The sequence below is a fragment of the Callithrix jacchus genome, chromosome 11 (genome assembly GCF_049354715.1).
Source record: "Callithrix jacchus isolate 240 chromosome 11, calJac240_pri, whole genome shotgun sequence".
Classification (NCBI taxonomy): Eukaryota; Metazoa; Chordata; class Mammalia; order Primates; family Cebidae; genus Callithrix; species Callithrix jacchus.
The window spans coordinates 120,549,056-120,570,637 of record NC_133512.1 but is presented as its reverse complement, the minus strand read 5'-3'; the positions used below and the strand labels follow the sequence as shown (position 1 = coordinate 120,570,637).

Here is a 21,582-nt window from a genome sequence, read left to right as displayed (position 1 = left end):
TACTGATTTCAGTGATTTCTATGCCCAGGTGAGAAAAGTTTAAAACTACATACCACAGGATATTTCTTGATGCAAAAATTTTGATTTAGAAATGTAACGGGGAATTACAGTGACACATTTTAATGTACTTTCAAATGGTAATCTGCATATTACATTCTCCAAAGTAAAGTTTAATTCATCATTTGTTAATTAACTCAAAGCAATTTACCTGAAACTATTGCTTGATTCTTCAAAAAGGAAGCAGTTACTATGAAAAGCTACCACAGAAATCTTGAAATATTCACAAAGTCTTACATTAGAAATGCCTTTAAATATAGGAATAAAAGACAATCTGCCGTATATGCACACAAATGTACACAAACACATTCCTCAAAGAAATATTTCCTCAGAACACCAGAGCTTTCATAGAAGGAACTAAAAAAAACAGAAGTACCAACTAGAAAGAAGAGTCTTCCCTAGCTTTAAAACTGGAACGAAACAACTCTCAACATTTGCAAAACATTCCTTTATTATTAGAAATAAATTATTTGTATAAAAAATTGCATGCATCAATCATTGCATTTATTTTTAGCACAACCCAGGGCTTCAATCCGGTCAGCCATTACAAGAAACAGACTCATTTTCTTATACAAGTTGAACAATGTGGGACAGGAACGGGAGTTCTCACAATCACAGAAAAATACTTACAAGAATAACATCGGACATGATTTATTTCAACAGCATTTTTTTTCACAAGCTAACATTAGTTTTCCTTTTGTGATTTTTTTTTAACTGCTCATGAGTAAGCAATACTTTAGCTTGACACTTATTGGTTTTATTGTATAAAACGGGTTTCTTCACTTCCCGTTTATTGATACTTTTGGCTCATGGCTAATTTTTGTTCCTTACAAGACTGACTATTGATTGGATTGATTGTAGTCTACGGAGATCTCCAGGAGTGAATTTTTGTGGTCTCATGTTCATTGTTTAACATCATATACCACATTTCTTCAGAATGTATCATTTCCCTGTTTCAGATTGAATGATTGCTGTAGCTGATATATGTTGTCTTGGTAGAGGAAGCTGTTAAGATAAATGAGGACAAATTAAAATAGCATATAACAGTACATCATTTTGTTAATATGATTTTAAAATTCAAATCCTGTAATGACTGTTTTATAATATCCAGCTTTTACAGCATGTTACTCATTATTTTTAAACCATTCACAGTCATGCACAGCATAATGACACTTCAGGTCAACAGCAGACCACATTATATAAAGGTAGTCCTAAAAGATTATAATGGAGCTGAAAACTCCTATCACCCAATGAAGCCAGCCATCATAACATAGCACATAATTCACGTTTGTGGTTTGTTGTATAAACACACTTCCTGTACTGCCAGTCATGAAAAAGCATAGCACATACAATTACGTACAATACATAATACTTGATAATAACACGACTGTGTTACTAGTTTAAGTATTTACTACACTATACTTTTTTATCATCATTTAAGAGTGCACTTCTTCTACTTATACACTATAAAGTTAACTGTACAACAGCCTCAGGCAGGTCCTTCAGGGGATTCCAGAATAAGGCATTGCTATTACAAGAGATGACAACTTCATGCATGTTGTTACCCCTGAAGACCTTCCAGTGGAATAAGACATGGAGGTGGAAGATTGATGATCCTGACCGTGTAGAGGCCTAGGCTAGAGTGTGTGTGTGTGTGTGTGTGTGTGTGTGTGTGTGTGTGTGTGTATCTTAGTTTTAAACAAAAAAAGTTTAAAAAGTAAAATGAATAAATAAAAATAGAAAAAAGTCTATCATTGAGTAAGGATATGAACATAGAAAATAGTTTTCATAGCGGGACAATGCGTTTGTGTTTTAAGCTGTTATTCCTAAAGAGTCAAAATTTAAAAAGAATAAAAAGTTTATAAAGTGGCCGGGCGCGGTGGCTCACGCCTGTAATCCCAGCACTTTGGGAGGCAGACACGGGTGGATCACAAGGTCAAGAGATCGAGACCATCCTGGTCAACAAGGTGAAACCCCGTCTCTACCAAAAATACAAAAAAAATTAGCTGGGCATGGTGGCGCGTGCCTGTAATCCCAGCTACTCAGGAGGCTGAGGCAGGAGAATTGCCTGAACCCAGGAGGCGGAGGTTGCGGTGAGCCGAGATCGCGCCATTGCACTCCAGCCTGGGTAACAAGAGCGAAACTCCGTCTCAAAAAAAAAAAAAGTTTATAAAGTAAAAAAGTTATCATAGGCAAAGATAGTATAATATTGAAAAAGGAAAGTTTAAAATAAATTTAATATAGTCTAAGTGTAGAGTGTTTATAATATCTACAATACTGCCATGTCCTAGGCCTTCACATTCAGTCACCACTCATTCACTTAATGACCCAGGGCAACCTCCAATCCTACAAGCTCCATTTATAGTACGTGCCCTATCTACACATCACATACCATTTTAATCTTATATACTCATTTGTTGCTGTATTTTTTCTATGTTTAGATGTGTTTAGATACACAAATATCATTGTGTTACAATTGTGTATACAATTCAGTACAGTAACATGCTATACAGGTTGTGGCCTAGGTAGAATTGCTATACTATATTGCCTGGGTGTGCCGTAGGCTATACTATTTGGCTTGTGTAAGTACACTGTATGATGTTTGCACAAAGAGAAAATTGCCTAACAACGCATTTCTTAGAACATGCCATTAAGCAATACATAACTGCAGTAAAAATTACATGACAGTAGAAATAAAAATGCTGCAGCAATTTTAACCTGTCAAAGTCAGGAGTCTCATTTATAGTATATACATATGTAATCAAAAACCAAAAATATAAAAGTGCCAATCTTTAATATTTTAGGTAAAATTTTACCTTTGCATATATGTAGAATAAAATAATAGATCAATTATCTGTCCTACAAAATACGAAAAGTATTTTTTACTACCTAAGTCAAAGACCTTGATTCTTTGAGACTTATATAATGACCAAAAAAGTAAAGTGATTATAATTAGTTGTGCTATGAAAATAAATACATCATACACATAAAAATACACAATAATCTTAGACTTCAGAGGTGAACATGCTAAAATATCAAGTATATAGAATAGTAAATATGTGAATTGCCAATACATATTTATGGTTTGTTTTGGTTTCATCAAAAGGAGACAAAAGAAGATGCTTAAGAAAATAAAGACTCAAATAAATAAAATATTTAATTGTTTATTACCAACATACTGTAAACTAAAACTCACTATTTTAAGACCATTACAGAGATATTATGGCAACTTTATATTCATGCCTAAACTTCTGGAGAATGTAAATCTAAACCCGAATAATTCCTTCAGATTTCTAAAAGATGTGATGCCATGAACTGCTGTCCTAAAATTCAAATGTGATGTCCTATTTTTTCATGTAATTCTGGAATGAATAATCATAAGATAAAAGATATTTTAAAAAGCAAAGCATGTATGTGTTTCAAAACATAAATCCAATTCAGGATAAAAGAGATTTTCAGAAAATAATTTAGTTATTGAATACTGAATAACACTAGAAACAGTCAAGTTCCTCCTCTGAAATAACTGACAATCAGACTCATTCCATCTTAGTACATTACACTATTGAAGGACTAGACAAGTTCTTACCAGAGACCAAGTTCATACAAAGTTCATAACTACCAAAATTAATTCAGATAGCCCTAAGAAGTGCTACTATAGATGTTTTTTATTATTTATTATTTCACTGAATATTATGAGCTTCAGGGTAAAAATAGTTGATATATCTGCTTATCTTATCTACATTGGTTACCCTTCTAGGGTATTATTATGGCACAGCGCAAAGGAAGTAGACTTTAGACCTGGTTTTAAATTACATTCTATTCTCCACAAGTGAGTGAAAAAAAAATGTCACTGGGCCAGGTTACTGGGCCTCAGTTTTATCACTAGTTCAGAACCTACAATACTGGGTTTCTGTGAGGATGAAAGCAGAATAGATTTGGATGGAATAGCTATAGTCTGGAAGAGCCAATATAGAGCCAGCCTCCCTCCCTCCCTCCCTCTCTTCCTTCTTTCCTTTCTTCCATCCTTCCCCTTCTTTTCTTTCCATGAACCATACATGAGACCTAATGGAGTACTGCTTTCTAATTAACCTCTCCAGAAGGTATAGTTGTTACATTTGACTTGGTTTGAAGTGAAACACAATGATTTTCTATGATTGCTCATTTTTACTTTTTATTTTTAATTTATATAATGCTCTCATATGCCTCTAAATTTCCTCTAAGAAAATAAAATCTGTCCTTCAGTTCTGTTTTGGAAGGACTTTCATATAATCTTCACAGACAAGGTGGAGAAAAGTTGTCATAAGAGTTTTAAAAATGACCATTAAAAGTATCATCCAACTCCTGTTCAGTATTTTCACCAATAACTAAAAATGTAGGAAATAGTTATAAAATTTATATATAGCTAGAAAAAGAATTATGGTTGAAATAGAGTAAACAAGAATTGAAAGAGCTTGAAAAATACAGTATTCAGAAGATGTCCATTCAACAGATGGCAGTTTGGATCAGACCATTTTTAAGGATCTTTCCAACTTTGGGGCTCTGTAGCTAATTAAAGATACCATTTTTTGAACTCTTTTTTTTTTTTTTTTGAGATGGAGTCTTGCTCTGTAGCCAAGCTGGAGTGCAGTGGCACAATCTTGGCTCACTGCAACCTCTGCCTCCTGGGTTCAAGCAATTCTTCTACCTCAGTCTCCCAAGTAGCTGGGACCACAGGCGCATGCCACCATGCCCAGCTAATTTTTGTATTTTTGGTGGAGACGGGTTTCACCATGTTGGCCAGGATGGTCTCGAGCTCTTAACCTCGTGATCCACCCGCCTTGGCCTCCCAAAGTGCTGGGATTACAGGTGTGAGCCACCGTGCCCGGCCTTTTGAACTCTTAAATGTGGTTTCTAGGAAGAAAAAAATGGTAGAATTCCATTGAGAATTGAGAATAAAATTCACAAAAGGAGAGTAATGCTAATTTTTCTACAGGTTAGAAAAGGAAGTGTAAGGCTCTGGAAACAGATGATTAAGTCAACATGAAAGTGACGATAAGGGGCACACTTTGTGGGTGGCAGATATCTCCTAAGAATCTTTATTGCAGAAGTATTATAGAACAAAATGAATCAGAGACGTACAGATGAGTTCATAGGGAGATTTTTTCCAGTGTTTTTTTCACAGTGATGAATATGCTTATATGAAAATCAGCTTTTGAGTATAGCAACAGTAAATTTCCTTGTGTGCACCACACTGTGTTCACAAGCTAGAGAAAACAAATCTACCTGCAGCAGCTGTTTTCATGAATTATTCATGAGCATAGCTTAAGGAATACTGTGTACAGCATTTGTTAATTGAGTACAGTTGGCAAGATTCATATATATCAACTTTGTTTCTAACTCCCTTACACTCTGTTATGAAATAACACTTGACCTTTTTTTCCCTAAATATAAAATATAGTCTGCAAATTCAGCAATTAACACTGTACTCATTGGTTTCCCATCCAGCTTCCTATTACTTATATTTATTCTGTGTAGGTTTTGAAGCTTTAACATTCTGAACACAAATCTACCCTTTCATTGTACAATGGCCATGTAAGTGAACAAAGGTTAAAAATGGTGACTTGGAGTAGGATTGTGGAAGGATGTGTGAAGATGTCATACATCTTTCTCTCTTGAATGAATACACTGTAATCACCTTACTTGGGCCCAACTTACTCAAACCTAAACTACTCCTATAAAAGATCAATGCACTAAAATCTCCCAAGCACAACTAAATCTTTTTTCTGGTAGTAATTGATATTATCTTGATTCACTTCTTGACTTTTCTTCACCTCCTAAAAATGAGCATCTGACTCCTCCAAAATATTAGACTTACCTTGTGTTTGCAATCTTTCATTCTCATTTTAAGAAAATAGAGAAATACATGCATGCTATATAATTTCCATTTCAACATTAACAGAAAATAACCAAAGGAAAACAGTGTGAGATTCACTTCAATAATATGAGATTAGTTCTTATCGATACTGAGAATTTTCTTTTGCAGGGCATCTATTTATTCTTTAAAGTGGTGAAAAGGTTATTAGATTTTTTTCCCACCACTTTCCAAAGGTGAGTCTGGATGACTGGCATTTATTTGACTATAAGTTTGGTTCTTTTATTTGGCAACTATATTTTATAAAGTTTCTGGATTGCTGCTAAAAAATAAAAAAAGAAAGAAAGAAAAACAGGTACAACAATAGACTCTAGTGAGTCATATTGAGAAGTACCACTGTTCAAATTATAACACTGGCCAACAGCAGTTTATTGGTATCCCATAATAGGTTTTAACTTCCTACACTGATGCTCTCAAGGTAGGAAAAAAGATGAAATTTTTCCCCAAATCACAAGCATTCTACTCTGATGCCTTTAATGGCAGTTATAGTATACCTTTTGCTAAGAGCTGAAATAGGTTTATTATTAGTAAATTGCTTCCCTACACTCAGAGATGATTGTAATGATTTGTTCCTAAAGCCCATCCTTACCTTGCTCTCTCATATTTCTTACTCCACAAGGTTTCATGTTTGCAGAAAGGTGAATATATGGAGGGTGTTTACGAAATTCTTGTAAGGTTCAAACCTCTACAAGTGACTAAATTTGGTATCAGTGACCTAAAGGTAATCTTTTTAGAGCCAATCTGGCTAATAATTCCAGATAAGCTGATAGTAACTTAAACTAGTATGTCTAATTAAGCAATGCTAATCAACTATCACAGGGTAGTTCTGTGTATGGTACCTTGACATAGACAAGATTTCATCTAGAAATCTTGATACAAAAGGTTTATAGATCGAATGTAGACCATGAGTTGTTATAATAATTAAACCAAATAAAATTAATTCGTAGTTTTTCCTTGTATTTAGTGTCAAAAATATGGAGAGTAGGGGATACAGACTGGTGGATGAATATGAGAGGAAGAGAATATTTTTGCATAGAATTTTGTCCTTATTTACTGAATGCTTGGCCTGGTGTGGTAACTCACACCTATAATCCCAGCATTTTGGGGGGGCTTAGGTGGGAGGATCACTTGAGCCAGCCTGGGCAACATAATCAGACCCTGTCTCTACAAAATAAACAAAATTAGCTGGGCATGGTGGCACGTGACTACAGTCCTAGATATTTGGAAGGCTGAGGTGGGAGGATCACTTGAGCCCAGGAGGTAGAGGCTACAGTGAGCCTAGATCACCCCACTGCGCTCCAGCCTGGGCAACAAAGCAAGTGCCTGTTTCAAACAGAAAACAAAACAAAACGAAACAAATATCGAATACCTATATTCTATTCCAAAAGACTGGAAGCCACTCTTCTTTTATTTATTCATCTGTAGAACCTAGTAAGGAAAGGTTGTCATGTTTATCATACTAAGCTTTCTGGTATTTTACCATACAAATCTTCAATCTATTTGCCACTCTTTCATAGATAACAAGATGGACATCAATAAATCCATTAAATTCTACAGGCTGAGCCCAGGTTTCTGTGTCTTGTTATCATGTTCTTCTTTCTGGGTGGACTACAGAGAAGAAAATAGGTGAAGAAAAGAAAAATGGAAAGGTGGTTGTAGAAAATATTGTATTTCCAGAGTCACGAAGCTTTTGAAGAAGAACTTAAGGTCGGGCAAGGTGGCTCACGCCTGTAATCCCAGCACTCTGGGCGGCCTAAGCAGATCACGAGAGTCAGGAGTTTGAGAACAGCCTGTCCAATATGGTGAAACCCCATCTCTACTAAAAAATACAAAAGTTAGCCAGGTGTGGTGGCACATGCCTGTAGTCCCGGCTACTTAGGAGCCTGAGGCAGGAGAATTGCTTGAATCCCAGTAGGTGGAGGTTGCAGTGAGCTGAGATAAAGCCACAGCTCTCTGGCCTGGGCGACAGAGTAAGACTTTGTCTCAAAAAAAAAAAAGTAGAAAAACTTCAATTATCTTAATATATCCAAGAAGGGAAGTCAAGGAAAGCCCTTGGGAAGCCAAGGAAAGAGGACCACTTAGGAGAAACAAGTATTAACTGTGACTTAACTAAACATATTGGCTAACTAGAGTTCTCATTTTCCTAAAAGCACAAATAACATCATTTATTTGTGTCAGATATGTAGTAGCATATTCCATAAATATCAGTAAACTATTGATACTATAAAAAGCAGCCGATATTGAACAAGAAAAATTGTGGAATCATTTTCTAAGCACTAAAAGATACTTTTTGTACAAAGAAGATGCTTTCAAATATCAAGTTTTGTAATGCTTCAAAATAAAGATCTGAATGTCATGCTTTGTAAAAGAGATTTCTGAGCAAGTTTGTACTCTGTAGAACAGCCACTTGTCTTGAGGCCATTTGTTTTTAGCCTAATGGTTCTAAATGTGATGGTGTCATGGTATGTGGGTACCACCATGGCCCTAGAAACATGTAGCACAATCCCCAAGACTAGGAGAAGAATGTTCAACGTACATCTATTAGGAAGTGCTCCCGCTCTTGACCATCGGAAAGTCTACAGATGACTTACTGTTGGTTTCAAGACTCTCACAGAGTTCACTTTTCACCTCGCCATTTGGTCTGTCATTTCCTTTTTGGATCAGTTTGCTTTGCATGGTGGCAGCTGTCACCACAGCCTTGAAGCTCCTCTTGCGTTTTTGAACATTCTGTTCTGGATGAAAAATTATAATATAAACCTTGGGCATATAGAGCATGCCCAGAGACACTGAAGCACTTAAACTCATGGAGACAGTAAGTGTTGTTGTCTGGATGTACATCTGAGGGGGAAAAAGAAAAAAGAATCACTGTTGGTAAGCCTAACAGTAGGAGATAAAGCTAATAACATACTATTTTCCAGCTAATTGTTCCAGTTCCTCTGCTAAAGGCACATTAAAAGGCACTTATTGAAATTGTCCTTAATTATAGTCAAGCATTCCTGTATCCTAACCTGCAAATTTAGATGAGTAAGTTTTTTTTTAATTGAACCCAACTTTTAAAAATAAAAATACAAACAACCAAGCTGGTGGAGCTTATTTTCCCTTTTAGATTGTAAATAAACACACATAAGGAAGGAGACAAAACCAGTCTGGCAAAACACTAACACTTAATGCCACAGAGATCATCCTTAGAAGGTTCTAGTGGTCCAAGTGTTGTTTTGGCAGTAAGTTTAACCCAGAAGGTAAACTGTATATAGTGAAAATAGGGTGGGAGTGCAACATTCGAGAACATCACTATTACACACCAGTGCTTGAATAACGCTAGTGGTTGCATCTTCACATCATTAATAATTCCAACTACCAAATATAAGAAATCACAAGCATGTCATAAGGGCTTGATATTTTTTAGCAGCTCCTCTAAAGAACACTGTCAGAGGGTTCTCAGTGATTGCATCATATCAAAATAAGTCAGGTCCTTTTACAAAATATGTAATACCTCCTTCCTCCAAGATACATGCACTGGGGATATGGTCCCGGTCACTGCATTCTGAAATTCTCCCCCTGTGCTCATTGTTCATCCTATCCTATTGACATTGACTTACAGAGAGAGTTCTCTCTGGAAGGTTTTTCTTTCTACAACCTAGAGGTTAAGAATCTGAAAAAACAAACAAACTAACTAACAACAAACAAAAACCAAAGCTAAAATCACTGCTTTGCTGGGGTTTTTTTGCTTATGGTATTGAAGCAGAAACACAGTATTTTATTTTTTAAAAACAGAAACAAAAACCTTTGATCTGGTTCCATTTTTCATGTCCTGAGCTCAAAATATACTTTCCCCCAAATAACCTGGGATACTGAGGCCACAGGGAAACTACATCTTAAGACCGTGAATAGATTCCCTTTGTCATATCTATGATCCTTGTTAATAGATCTGTTCACTCAAATTACATCTCTGAATATGATCCTGTTTAGTTGGATTTTTAAAATTATGCCTTAATCTGTTAGTCTGGCTAAAATGTAGGGTACTAGTTAGATTTCATCTGGCAATCCTCAAGACCAAACTAATTGTGTCCTTTTTAATGAAGGATCAAAACAACCATTTGTCCTCAAGGGTAAATAAGTGAATCAGCATTAGTGTTGCCTTTTCCTAGAGGAGAAGGTTTCTCTTAACAGATGGCAAAACCTTGAGGTAAAGAACTGTCCAAACCATGAGCAGGATGTGAGGCACAAGTTAAGAGACTGTCTTTGGATATGAAATCATACCACGCAGACTGCTGAATTTACTGTCCAATTCATTTACCACTAAGGCTGTCCTTGCATAAGAGCCCATTGTAAGTGTGGAAAACCCTTTAACAAGGTTTACTACAAAGTTTACGAGATTTACTACAATTAAGAACATCCCAATGAAATAAGGATATGTACCTTTACAGCTCATAAATCTCCGTAAGCTTTGCCATCTACTTTTAAGCAACCTATTGTTGTAAACATTCCTAAGCTTCTCCTGTGTCGGTTAATCTTCCTTGAGTTCCTGTTTTGCAGCTAGCATTGCTGCAAAAACCCACACAGAAAATGGACTACATAGAAATGACATAAAGGGAAGAAAAGAATGTGGCAAAGTAAAAACCACACCCATATATGTTCCAAAGATACTCAAATAGAAAACAATCAGTTTTGTCCCAGTCAGACCCTGCCAAGTCAATTTAGCCTTAAAACGAACTAACAGATCATGGAGAGACAGCCATAAAATTATGGGAACACCGAATTGATTAGTCGGATTTTTAAAATGTGCCTTATTCTGTTACTCTTCCTAACATCTATAGTACTAGTCCAAATAGTGCAGAAGTATTTTTGTATTAAACATCCTATACATTTTCTCTGCTACCAAGAATATAAGTGATAATAGTCTTATCTTATTTGGAATAATTTCTGCAATATATAGTAAATTTAATCCTGCTAAATATTAGGCATGAAGAAGACTCTGGAATGCTGGCTTCCTCAGTAAATACATTACTGTAGTCTATCCTTTTGGCAAGCCAATGCAATGAAAGATGTAATAAACACAGGCATTAGAATTAAATAGTACTATGGTTAGAAGAGCAAGCTCTTCATTAGACACTATACTTTCAAATTATTCCAAAATGCTGATCTTAATTATGTACTTTCTTAAAACAGCTTCTGAAAAATTTTAATGTGAGTTTAATACAGGAAAAGCATCTAACAAAATCCTTAGCAAACTAACACAGGAATAGAAAGCTAAATACAGCATGGTCTCACTTACAAGTGGGAGCTAAATGATCAGAACACACGGAGACACAGAGGGGAACAGCACACACTGGGGCCTTTTGGAAGGTGGAGGGTGGAAGGAGGGAGAGGATCAGGAAAAATAACTAATGGGTACTAGGCTTAATACATGGGTGATAAATAATCTGTACAACAAACCCCCATGACACAAGTTTACTTATATAACAAACCTGCACTTGTATCCCTGAACTTAAAGTAAAAGTAAAAAAAATCCACAAAATCATACCCTAAAGTCTACACAAACTTACAGTGGCTTAGCATTTGTTACAGGGCCATGGATTAGGTATGATTAGATTGAGTTTTTTAACTTCATCTTTGAAAAAGTCATATATGTCATAACCTCAATGAAAGCAGTAACAACAAAACAAGCAAAGAAATATAAATGCCACCTACTGTCATTCTAGAGAAATTAAATCCTTAATAGCATGGATTATAGGATTCCGATTATCTCCCATATTTAACAAGAAGTTGAGAGATTATACTTAACATTTGAAAATAAGCACTTGATTTTTAAAAATGCATGGATTTTTTATACCTATAGAAAATTCTAATTACTTGAGCCCTACAGGGAATGAATATGTTTCAGTAGACCTGGCTATAAATTCTAGAACCACCACTTACATATATTTTTTTAAAAGACAAAGTTTACAAAGAAATTCTGGAGTTACTTTCTGGGTGATAAAAGCTCCCAAACCAACCTACCAGGCTACACTCCAAACTAATAAATCTTCCCTGGTAATTGGACAAATATGTTATCTTAGTTTCTTCTCTGAACACTAAGTTCTTATCTATGTCATGGGGTGGGGTGGTTTGGGGTAATACTTTTCTCATAGAAGAGTTACAGGGTAGAATATTTTTAAAATCTCTTATAGATAGAAGATAGCTCAAGAAAGATTTTTTTACCCTACAACTTTGCATCTAAAAAGATGCTAACAAAGTATCCTTCCAGGAGTACAGGACAAAAGAAGGACTTATTAGACACTTCTCAAAGCAGACAATTTTGTTTAGCAAAAACTGATAGCCAGGCTCTGACTATATGATGTCGAGAAAAAGCCCTTTGTAATCTCACTTCAAAGTAGGCAGAATAAAATTTTGTCCAAATGTGAGCTCAAGACCATATTCACTGTCTGGGCCACATTCTTAGAATAATATAACAGCTCTTTGTCTTCAAAGTGCCAGCTCACCAGAATGCAGGAGGGGACTATATTAATTCCCCCTCACCCACAAAAATTCAAGAGATGCTAGCAATGAGACTGGATATGTTAATAATAATCTTCTCTTTTCCAGCCTTTTTCTTATGTGTTCCCTCCTGGCCCTGTCACTCCAAAATACTAACACCCAGAGGATGGGGACTATCTTTTCTATCACACACACTTATGGCTTGTTACTTACTCTGCCTCCATGCCCCATGGACATTTTGAACCTGAAGCAGTCAGATGAACTGAAGTAGATTTAAGCAATCTCTAGATAAGCCAGGGTTGAGCTGTGAAAATGGAACATACTAATATGAAATCTTTTCTGGGACCTATTACAGTTCCCTCTTCAAACTGAATAGGTCATCTGTACATATCCAAGGTCTACTCAGTGTAGGTCATGCTCTGGAATTATTAAAGACTGCAGGAAGAGTGAGGAGAAAGGAGATTATATTTTACCAGGGTAAAGGTCAGTCTTTTGCTTTCAGCCAGCTACCAGTGCAGACGCCACAGACTCTGACATCCAACCTGGTATGTTTGCAACCTCTTAGTAACTAAGGTAAGCTATTATGTAACCTAACACTCAAGGCAACTTTATGCCACATAAGAAACGGATTTAGTATTTATTCCCGAATATTTCTGTTTTGCACTCAATGGTTTACTCTTCCCACTCTGTTATAGTCACCAGGTTCTATATGGCAGCTTTGCATGCTGCTTGATCGGTTAGAAAACTACGCTAACGGCCGGGCGCGGTGGCTCAAGCCTGTAATCCCAGCACTTTGGGAGGCTGAGGCGGGTGGATCACGAGGTCAAGAGATCGAGACCATCCTGGTCAACATGGTGAAACTCCGTCTCTACTAAAAATACAAAAAATTAGCTGGGTGTGGTGGCGCGTGCCTGTAATCCCAGCTACTCAGGAGGCTGAGGCAGGAGAATTGCCTGAACCCAGGAGGCGGAGGTTGCAGTGAGCCGAGATAGCGCCATTGCACTCCAGCCTGGGTAAGGAGAGAGAAACTCCGTCTCAAAAGAAAAAAAGAAAACTACGCTAACACTGATGCCTGTCTTTCTCTGCTCCTGTTTCTACTTCTCATCTCCGTGTCTGCCAAAGTGAAACTTCCATCAAAAAAATAGATTTCCTTTCACTTTTTAGCAGCCGATAAACTACAAAATCTCATTTAGTAGGTGATTATTATTTTTTTTTTACAGATATAGAGAAACTGGAGTTGCCCTGTGGATGGTAACAGGGCAAATCAATCTATCATGGAAAAGTCCATTCTTATAAAATTCCCCTAGCAATTGAAAGTTGCAAAAACTAGAGGCAACCATTCAGTTTTTCTGGCTGAGCCTGGAACCATGACCAAGCTCATATCAAACCTTTGTATGACTGCTCCTGTCTTGTTTACATTAAATATCTTCCTAGCTTCATTGCTTAGTCCTTCTCTGTTTCTTACTCTCTTGCTGATCATATTTGGAATTATATCCTTAAACCAAGACAAGCTTCATGGGTGTGCACTTGTACACAGGACCCTATACTAGAAAGACCTTACACTTGGTTTAATGCTCTGCTGTTACTGTTTTGAAATCAGTAATTAGTAATAATTGGTGAAGAAAGAACTCCTGCATTTTCATTTCTTACTGGGCTCCACAAATTATGTAGCTAGTCCTCTTTTAAATCAGTTATATTCTGACAACTTTCGGGCTTTTCTTAAGAAATGCATTTGCCTTTTGAGTCATTCCTTTCGGTGTCTGACAGCATCTGAAACTTAACATGCCTCTGATTCCCAACCATCATCCCTAAACTTGATCTCTCAGTGGTGTCCCTATCTCATTAATTCCATGCTTCTAGTTCTTGAGGGAGAGGGTGGGAAGGGAACTTGAAATTGTCTTTTACTTCTTTTTTATACTCCCACCCTATCTACAACCAAATCCTATTGATTCTACTACCTTCAAAATTTGCTCAGAATGTCTCAGAACGTCTCCGCAGGTGTTGCATTGCTTAGCGCCATCATCATCTCTCACTGGATCAGTACTGTAGCTGTCCTAGTGTTCCCTTTCCTGCTGCCCTTGCTCTCTTCTGTTTGAGCATTTGATTGATCCTAACATATAAGCTACAGTAATCCCATTATTCTTAAACTGAATTCGGTCATTCCTACTCTCCAAAGCCTACTCTCCAGTGACTTTTCATTGATGGTATCTTTACAATGGTCCACAAGATCCTCTGAGAACTCCTCTGGTTTCACGCATTCTTTTTTAATCATTCTCTTCTACCTATACTGGCTCCCTGGCTGATCGTGGAACATACCAAGCATGCTTCTGCTTTCAGACTTTTATATCTGGTGACTTGCTTCTTCACTGCGTTCAGTTCTTTACTGAAATGCCCCGGCTTAGTGAGACCTTTCCTGAACACACCACTGAAAATTGTAGCCCCCAACCTTCTACCAGCATTCCTAGCTTTATCACACTCCTTAGTATCTAACATATTATATCCTAAAAGTGTACATATTTTACTTACTTAATGTATGTGTTATCTATTTCCCTTAGCTAGAATAAAAATTCCACGAATGTCGGGAATTTTACCTGTGTCATTCATGGCTGTAAACTCTCTGAATAACACACATTTTCCATAATCTTTTGAGTTAGTATGGGTCCATACTCCCAATTTTGGATTTTAAGAAACATAATCCATGTAATTTCAAGTAGGAAAAACAGATACTAAAACAAGAGAATACGGAGAAAACTAGAGGACTCTATTCCTTTTTTAGCGACCTCTAGGCTGAGATAGAAGTGCAACCTTGGACAGATAAACATAATGCCCTTTTAAACAGTAAATTTGGTAATAATGGGCCATTTTGCTCTAGATGAGCAATGAACACTATAAAGTCAGTGATTTTCACTTTGGGAATATGAGACCTCTGAACTCTGCCCTCAATACGTCTCCAAGTTAACTGTATAACTGAGGGTAAGGCACCCACACTACTTCTAAGCTTTCATAGACCTAAATCAAAAGATTTAATGAGACAACATATATAAACACTGGCTCACTGCCTGGTATGTAGTGATTACTAAAGAATAGGAATTACTGTCATTACTTAACCTTGACAACCTGTTCTCCATTCATCTTCATTCTTCACACTAAAAACACTTAACACTACTTCTCTCTCAAAACCAGCTTCAAGACTTGTAGCCTTTATAACAGAAACACACACACACAAATATAAGCAAAAAGATTTATTCATAAGGAAATATACTTCATGTTTGTGGGAAACTAGAGTCACCACAGCAAAGAATTATAGTCCAGTTTCACTCTGGGAAAAGTCACCGTCCTGAGTGTTGTGTTTCTCCTGTCAGGTAGAAATCACAGTACTGCTGACCCAGCAGCAGGTCAGATACATTGCACTGTGTTTTCATTAGTGAAGGTTGAGAACAGTTGTCTGTAGTCAATTTTCAGTCACTTATCACGTCCCCTTTTGGCTTAATACACATATTTGCAAAATGAAGAGTCAAATCAAAGGCTATGAATGAAGGATTGTGAATGAAGACTATAGATGCAGAGCAGGTCTTGTTGTCTCTTCTATGAGGTCTGTCTGAACCCTTCACCTTGGAATGATTGGGAGTGGTGGAAACAAGCTGAAGAGAATGATACAGCATCAACCAACAAGCAGAAAATCAGCTTCTCTAAGGATAGGAGAGAACCATATAAGGAAGCTCAAGGTTTGTTAAACAAGGAAAAACATATATCTGATTTATAAGAACTGTAATTAAACATAAGTGATATTTAATATTTGGATTAGTAAATAATTTGATTTGATTACAGCATGATAGAAATTTTAAAAACAGTAAATTTTTCAAAGTATGGCATTATTAAAATGTGGTCTTTAATTTTCAATTATACTTAATACCTATAATTACTATATATTATATATTCAATTATTGTATATTATATATTATTATATATGAGAATTATTTACAGAACTATAACAAATAATCAAACAGTGATGTTGCATTTTCTACTGGGATATATATATGAAAATGAATATGAAGTATCTACTCAGATACATTTTTCCTTCTTTAACAGGTCTTGAGCTTCCTTACATGGTTTTGTTCCTTATTAATTTTTCCTTTGCAGGTATTTTTGTCCATGTTTTCCTTCACGGATTTCTGCTTCCCTGATACCTTTCAGCTCTTTATCACGGCAGCAGTATGGTCAGAACTGAGAATCAGAGTAATGGGGATGTCTTTAATTGTTATAATTTGAATGGATATCAAATGTAACACAATATTTTCAGGGTGAGAACAAACAAAAGTATAAATTTGTTTAGAAAAAAGCAAGGAAGAGGAAACAATTGTTTCGGGAACAAAATTTATCTCTGAACTATATTTTAAAGTATCTCTATCTCTATCTGTCTATAGTTCTAGAAGTCAGGAAAAAAGAAAACATGTTGAATCCTATATTTACCACTGCCTAGAGATGGAAGCTTTGCTGGAATTTAAATTTTACACTAAATAATAAACTCAGGTTGTGTTATCTAAGGAAATTTGGTAAAATTATGAAAACAGTTTCAAGTGCAGTTTTGTGAAAGGCATTAAATCTTGGTCAAATGGATATTTTCTCTATATCCCTTTTTAAAGACAAAATAATTGACTAAGTAACTCAGTGCAGGTGATGTTGTGGAGGCATACGATGCTTTAAAAGTGCTATTTTTTTTTTCTCGTGATATCCCTTAATACAGGAAGAACCAAGCATAATGGTGTTATGGGCTGAATTGTGTCTCCTACAAAATTTGTATTTTGAAGATCTAACCCCTAGTACTTCAGAATGTGACTGCATTTGAAGATGGGGTCTTTAAAGAGGTAATTAAGTTACAGTCCGGTCATTTTGGTGGTCTCTAATCCTATATGACGGATATGCTTATAAGAAGAAGAAATCAGGACACAAGACACACAGAGGGAAGATCATGTAATAACACAGAGAAAAGATGGCCATCTACGAGCCATGGAGGGAGGCCTCAGAAGAAACCAGTCTTGTTGACACCTTGATCTCAGACTTTTTGCATCCAATCCTATGAGAATATCAACTTCCGCCGTTTAAGCCACGCTGTGTGTGATATTTAGTTATGGTAGCCTTGGAAAACTAACATGAACGGGGAGTTAAAATCACTGAAAAAGTTCTGAAAATTCTGTGATAGCAGTTGGTTGTGGCTAAATGTATCAATAGAATCTCAAAAATGTTTGATATTGATTAAAATGATTAGGTACTGTACAATAACTATATCCATAATATCTATCAATTATTGAGGATCAGGTACAGCATTATGCTGAAACTTTTATGCATTTACTTAACCCCTCACCATAATCCTGTAAGGTAGGAATGAATAAATCTGTTTTTGGGAATTACACAGTCACGGAGAAGTCGTTTTGAGATACAGTCATTTTTGAAAAGTCATACAATGCATGAAAATAAAGTGTAGATTCAAAGTGAGGTTTCTCTAACTTGGAAGCCCATATCCTTACCACACACCATATGGCCCCCATAAATACACCGAGAAGTGAAAGAGCAGGATTAATATGACTTGAGTCCTCTCCAAATCAGAAAAGCATCCTTTTTCTAATAGATTTAGGCCAAAATTCTTATAAATAATAGAGGCACAGTTAAAGCACTTCAATTAATATTTAGTTGTGCATTTAGAGGGTTTTTGCTGTTATTAATCAGCTAAATTCTTCATAAATAAAAACCTCATGTGGATCCTAGAGCAGCTCTGGGTTTCTTATAATTATATCTTGTTAATGTTGACGAAATAATCTAGCTGAGAACATGGGCCTGAAGAGCTGGATATGTTAATCTTTTAAATGATGATGTTTAGCATTGAGTTTGCACTGGGCTGGAAGAGAATAGTGCCTGATGAACCACTGGCAACCAGAAGGAACTCAGATTCCCTACATTAAGACAAATTGCCAGCACAGTGTTGCTGCATCGGCATTCCATCTCTACAACACCAGAGTCAGGCTATTGACAACACAGCAGGCAGCCAAACTGGGATTCAAATACAGATGAATTGATAACCAAGAATTAGTGAATACTTAGGGAGAACCAAGACACCTTACAAAGATAATAATATAAACACACAAAAATAGATCCAATAGAGCTAAAGAAGATCATGCCATTGTACTCCAGCCTGGGCGAGAGACAAGACTCCTTCTCAAAAAAAAAAAAAAAAAAAAAAATAGATCACGAGGGCAGAGGCAAGGAGAAGAGGCTGGGGATATAGAGGAGTTGTGGTTGTGGGTTAGCAGTTACAAAGCAAACTGAAATGGATTTACAGTCTCCTTTTCTAATATATTACCTTGCTGCTGTTTGAAAGGAAGATTACGAAGAGTATCTTTTTCCAAAGTGCTGAAAAAACTAATCACAGTGGCAATGCGAGTCTCTACTCACTCCTTATCCATGGACTGTCTCTGGGGAGCCTGGATATTTACTAAGATTGGCCCCTTTACTAAGGACAGCCCTATGATAAGGTGAGCTGAGAAAGATGTAAAGGAAACTCTATCTGAAAGGGAGGTAAGCATGAGAAAACTAACCACTTCCCACTTCCAACTCAGCCTCAAAGACTCAGAACCCTTTCTGTGTTCTAGACCTTGATAAATGACATCTTTCACAACCCAAGGATCATGACCTGCCATGATTCAGCAATATTTTTACCTACTTTTGTCATGTCTGTTTAGATCCTGACAGCCCCAGACTTATCACATCTCTGAGACAATCTATAGAGGGATGTTCCTGGGTATAAGGAAATATTATTGCTGGGACTGATGCCTCCAGAAGACTCATATGAAGGTCAAAGTAGCCAGGTTTCAAGAGAGGAAAATTCTCAGACATGACATTTAGAACTTTGTATAGTTGGTCACTATCATATCTGATATAGACACATGGGTCTGCTTGGATACTAGCTATGGCTGAAGCACTCCAGAGGATTAAAACTTTATCCATACATATGGTGATCTCTCCAAGTCACTACACCTAGCCGAGGTGAAGCGTGCTGCTAATATCAGACCAGTGATCTGCTATAATGTGTACTGATCACACAAATTGGCTGTAAGAACCACTTGTTGAAGATGCAGTTATTTGTGATAATGACAGCATTCAGAAAAGACAAAATCATTTCAAATAAGGCCAAAACCTTGAAACACCCTTTGATCACAGCCTAAGAAACTGTAGGTCTCCAGCAACAACCAGTGAAAGGTGGAGAATGCTCTAGATCACAGATAAAAAGTCCTCTTCTTGCACATTATTCCATAAACTCTGTGATGTAGAAAACAGCTTGGTTGTGCGCAGTCTTAGCTAAGGCAGAAAATACTCACCAGCTTTAGCAGAGGCATTACTCTGAATAAAGCAGCTACAGGGCTTTAAGATTATTACCATGACCAGGTACCTGAAAGAGCTAAATACAAGACAGTGAAGGAGAAAAGCCTTAGGTACAATTTTCAATAAGAAACTATCCCAAAGCCCCTCCAACAGCAGTTTGAGACTAGGACCATTTCATGACAGTCATTACTTTTGCTGGTATCTCCCCAACTGATGTAAGTTATTATAACAAGAGAGTTGTGAAGTATGAGCTAGAACCAAGAAACTTGTAAAGTATATTTTAGAGCCTTAAGTCAATCAGAAGCCCTAGGCATTTAAATCTCCTACGACAGTGAACTCAGATGTCATTTCAAATATCCCTCTTTTCACTAAGCATGGTGCCCTATGCTACTAGCTTTGTTACCTTCATTGATGTTCTGGGTTCAGATGACCTATATTGCCCCTGCTCAGATCAACTAGACAGCCTTCTTAGATCCTGAATAGTCCTTACGTCATTAGCAGGCTGACTGAGTCTTCTCCTACTGAAGCCCTATGTTCTGTTGAGAATAAGGGTAGCAGATTACTCCTCTAATCATCAGCCAGCTCCCAAAGGGATGCAGCTCAGACACAATATTCCACTGAACCAACTAGAATAGTCTGAATTTTATGGAAAATCACGCAATTCTTTATACTTCTCTCACCTGTAAATCCATTCAGTGTGCTTTGTAACTGCTAACTCACAACCACAATGCTTCTATATCCCCAGCCTCTTCTTGCCTCTGCCCTCGTGATCTTTGAGACAGAGGGAGTCTTGCTCTGTCACCCAGGCTGGAGTACAATGGCATGATCTCTGCTCACCACAACCTCCACCTCCTGGGTTCAAGTGATTCTTTTGCCTCAGTTTTCTAAGTAGTTGGGATTACAAGTGCACATCACCATGCCTGGCAATTTCTTTTTCTTTCTTTTCTTTTTTTTTTTTTTTTAGTAGAGAGGAGATTTCACTATATTGGCCAGACTGGTCTCAAACTCCTGACCTTGGGATCTGCCCGCCTCAGCCTTCCAAAGTGTCGGGATTACAGGCATGAGCCACTGTGCCCAGTCCTGCCATTGTGATATTAGCCTAAACTGCTCTCTCCAAGAGAACTATTTCTACCCCAGACTTTTAAGTCATCGTTGTCTTTATTTCTTCAATTCATATTCCTCAGAGAAGATGGTAAGATTGGAGCATCCTTTATTCCCCTTCACTGCTTCTAGGCCATTACAGACTTGCCTTTTTCTCCAATATCCTGCCTTCACAACTGTCTTAACGTTCAACTCTACATCCTCTTTTATCCTTGTGCCTGTATCTGCCAACAGTTGCCTTCATTCATCGGAGGTTCTGGCTCTGGTACATAGGCTTGCTCTCAATCCCAAATGATGTGGTTATTTTGGATGAATTCTACATTTCATTCTCATGATCACAGTTTGGATCTTTCAATACTATGTTTAGTTTCTTGTAATAAACTCTGTAAAATACTTTTGGCTTAATGTATTGTTTTTGGTAAGAGATTGTTTACATTATGTTGCATTTTCCTTTCAGTTATTTCATTTTTCACTTAGAATAAATAGAAAGAGTTATGTCACATGCTTCAGCGATGTGAACATTGTTGTTGAGGAGTGAGAGGTAGCTAAAAATATGTAGAAGGGATGGATATTTCTCACTACTCATAATGCATGTTTTCTTATGGAAGTGGCTTGCCAGGCAGCCCTTCAAGTTACCAAAATTAATATAAATGTATACAGGG

General features: G+C 36.9%; 1 protein-coding gene across 15 annotated transcripts in view; it reads right to left on the bottom strand.

Annotated features, from left to right (window-relative positions):
• Positions 1-490: 490 nt before the first annotated feature.
• The window catches only part of GRM8 (glutamate metabotropic receptor 8), an 811,767-nt gene continuing 790,675 nt past the window's right edge, over positions 491-21,582 (bottom strand). For 9 of the 15 annotated variants that reach the window (XM_078342126.1, XM_078342134.1, XM_078342124.1 and 6 more), the window contains 2 exons: positions 8,505-8,806; positions 491-1,062 (listed from right to left, as the gene is read on the bottom strand). In XM_078342126.1, coding sequence (XP_078198252.1) covers positions 8,510-8,806 — 297 coding nt within the window. In that variant the 3' untranslated portion in view covers positions 491-1,062; positions 8,505-8,509. The remainder of the gene's footprint in view (positions 1,063-8,504; positions 8,807-21,582) is intronic. The other 6 variants (XM_054237733.2, XM_078342128.1, XM_078342130.1 and 3 more) reach the window with 1 other exon arrangement.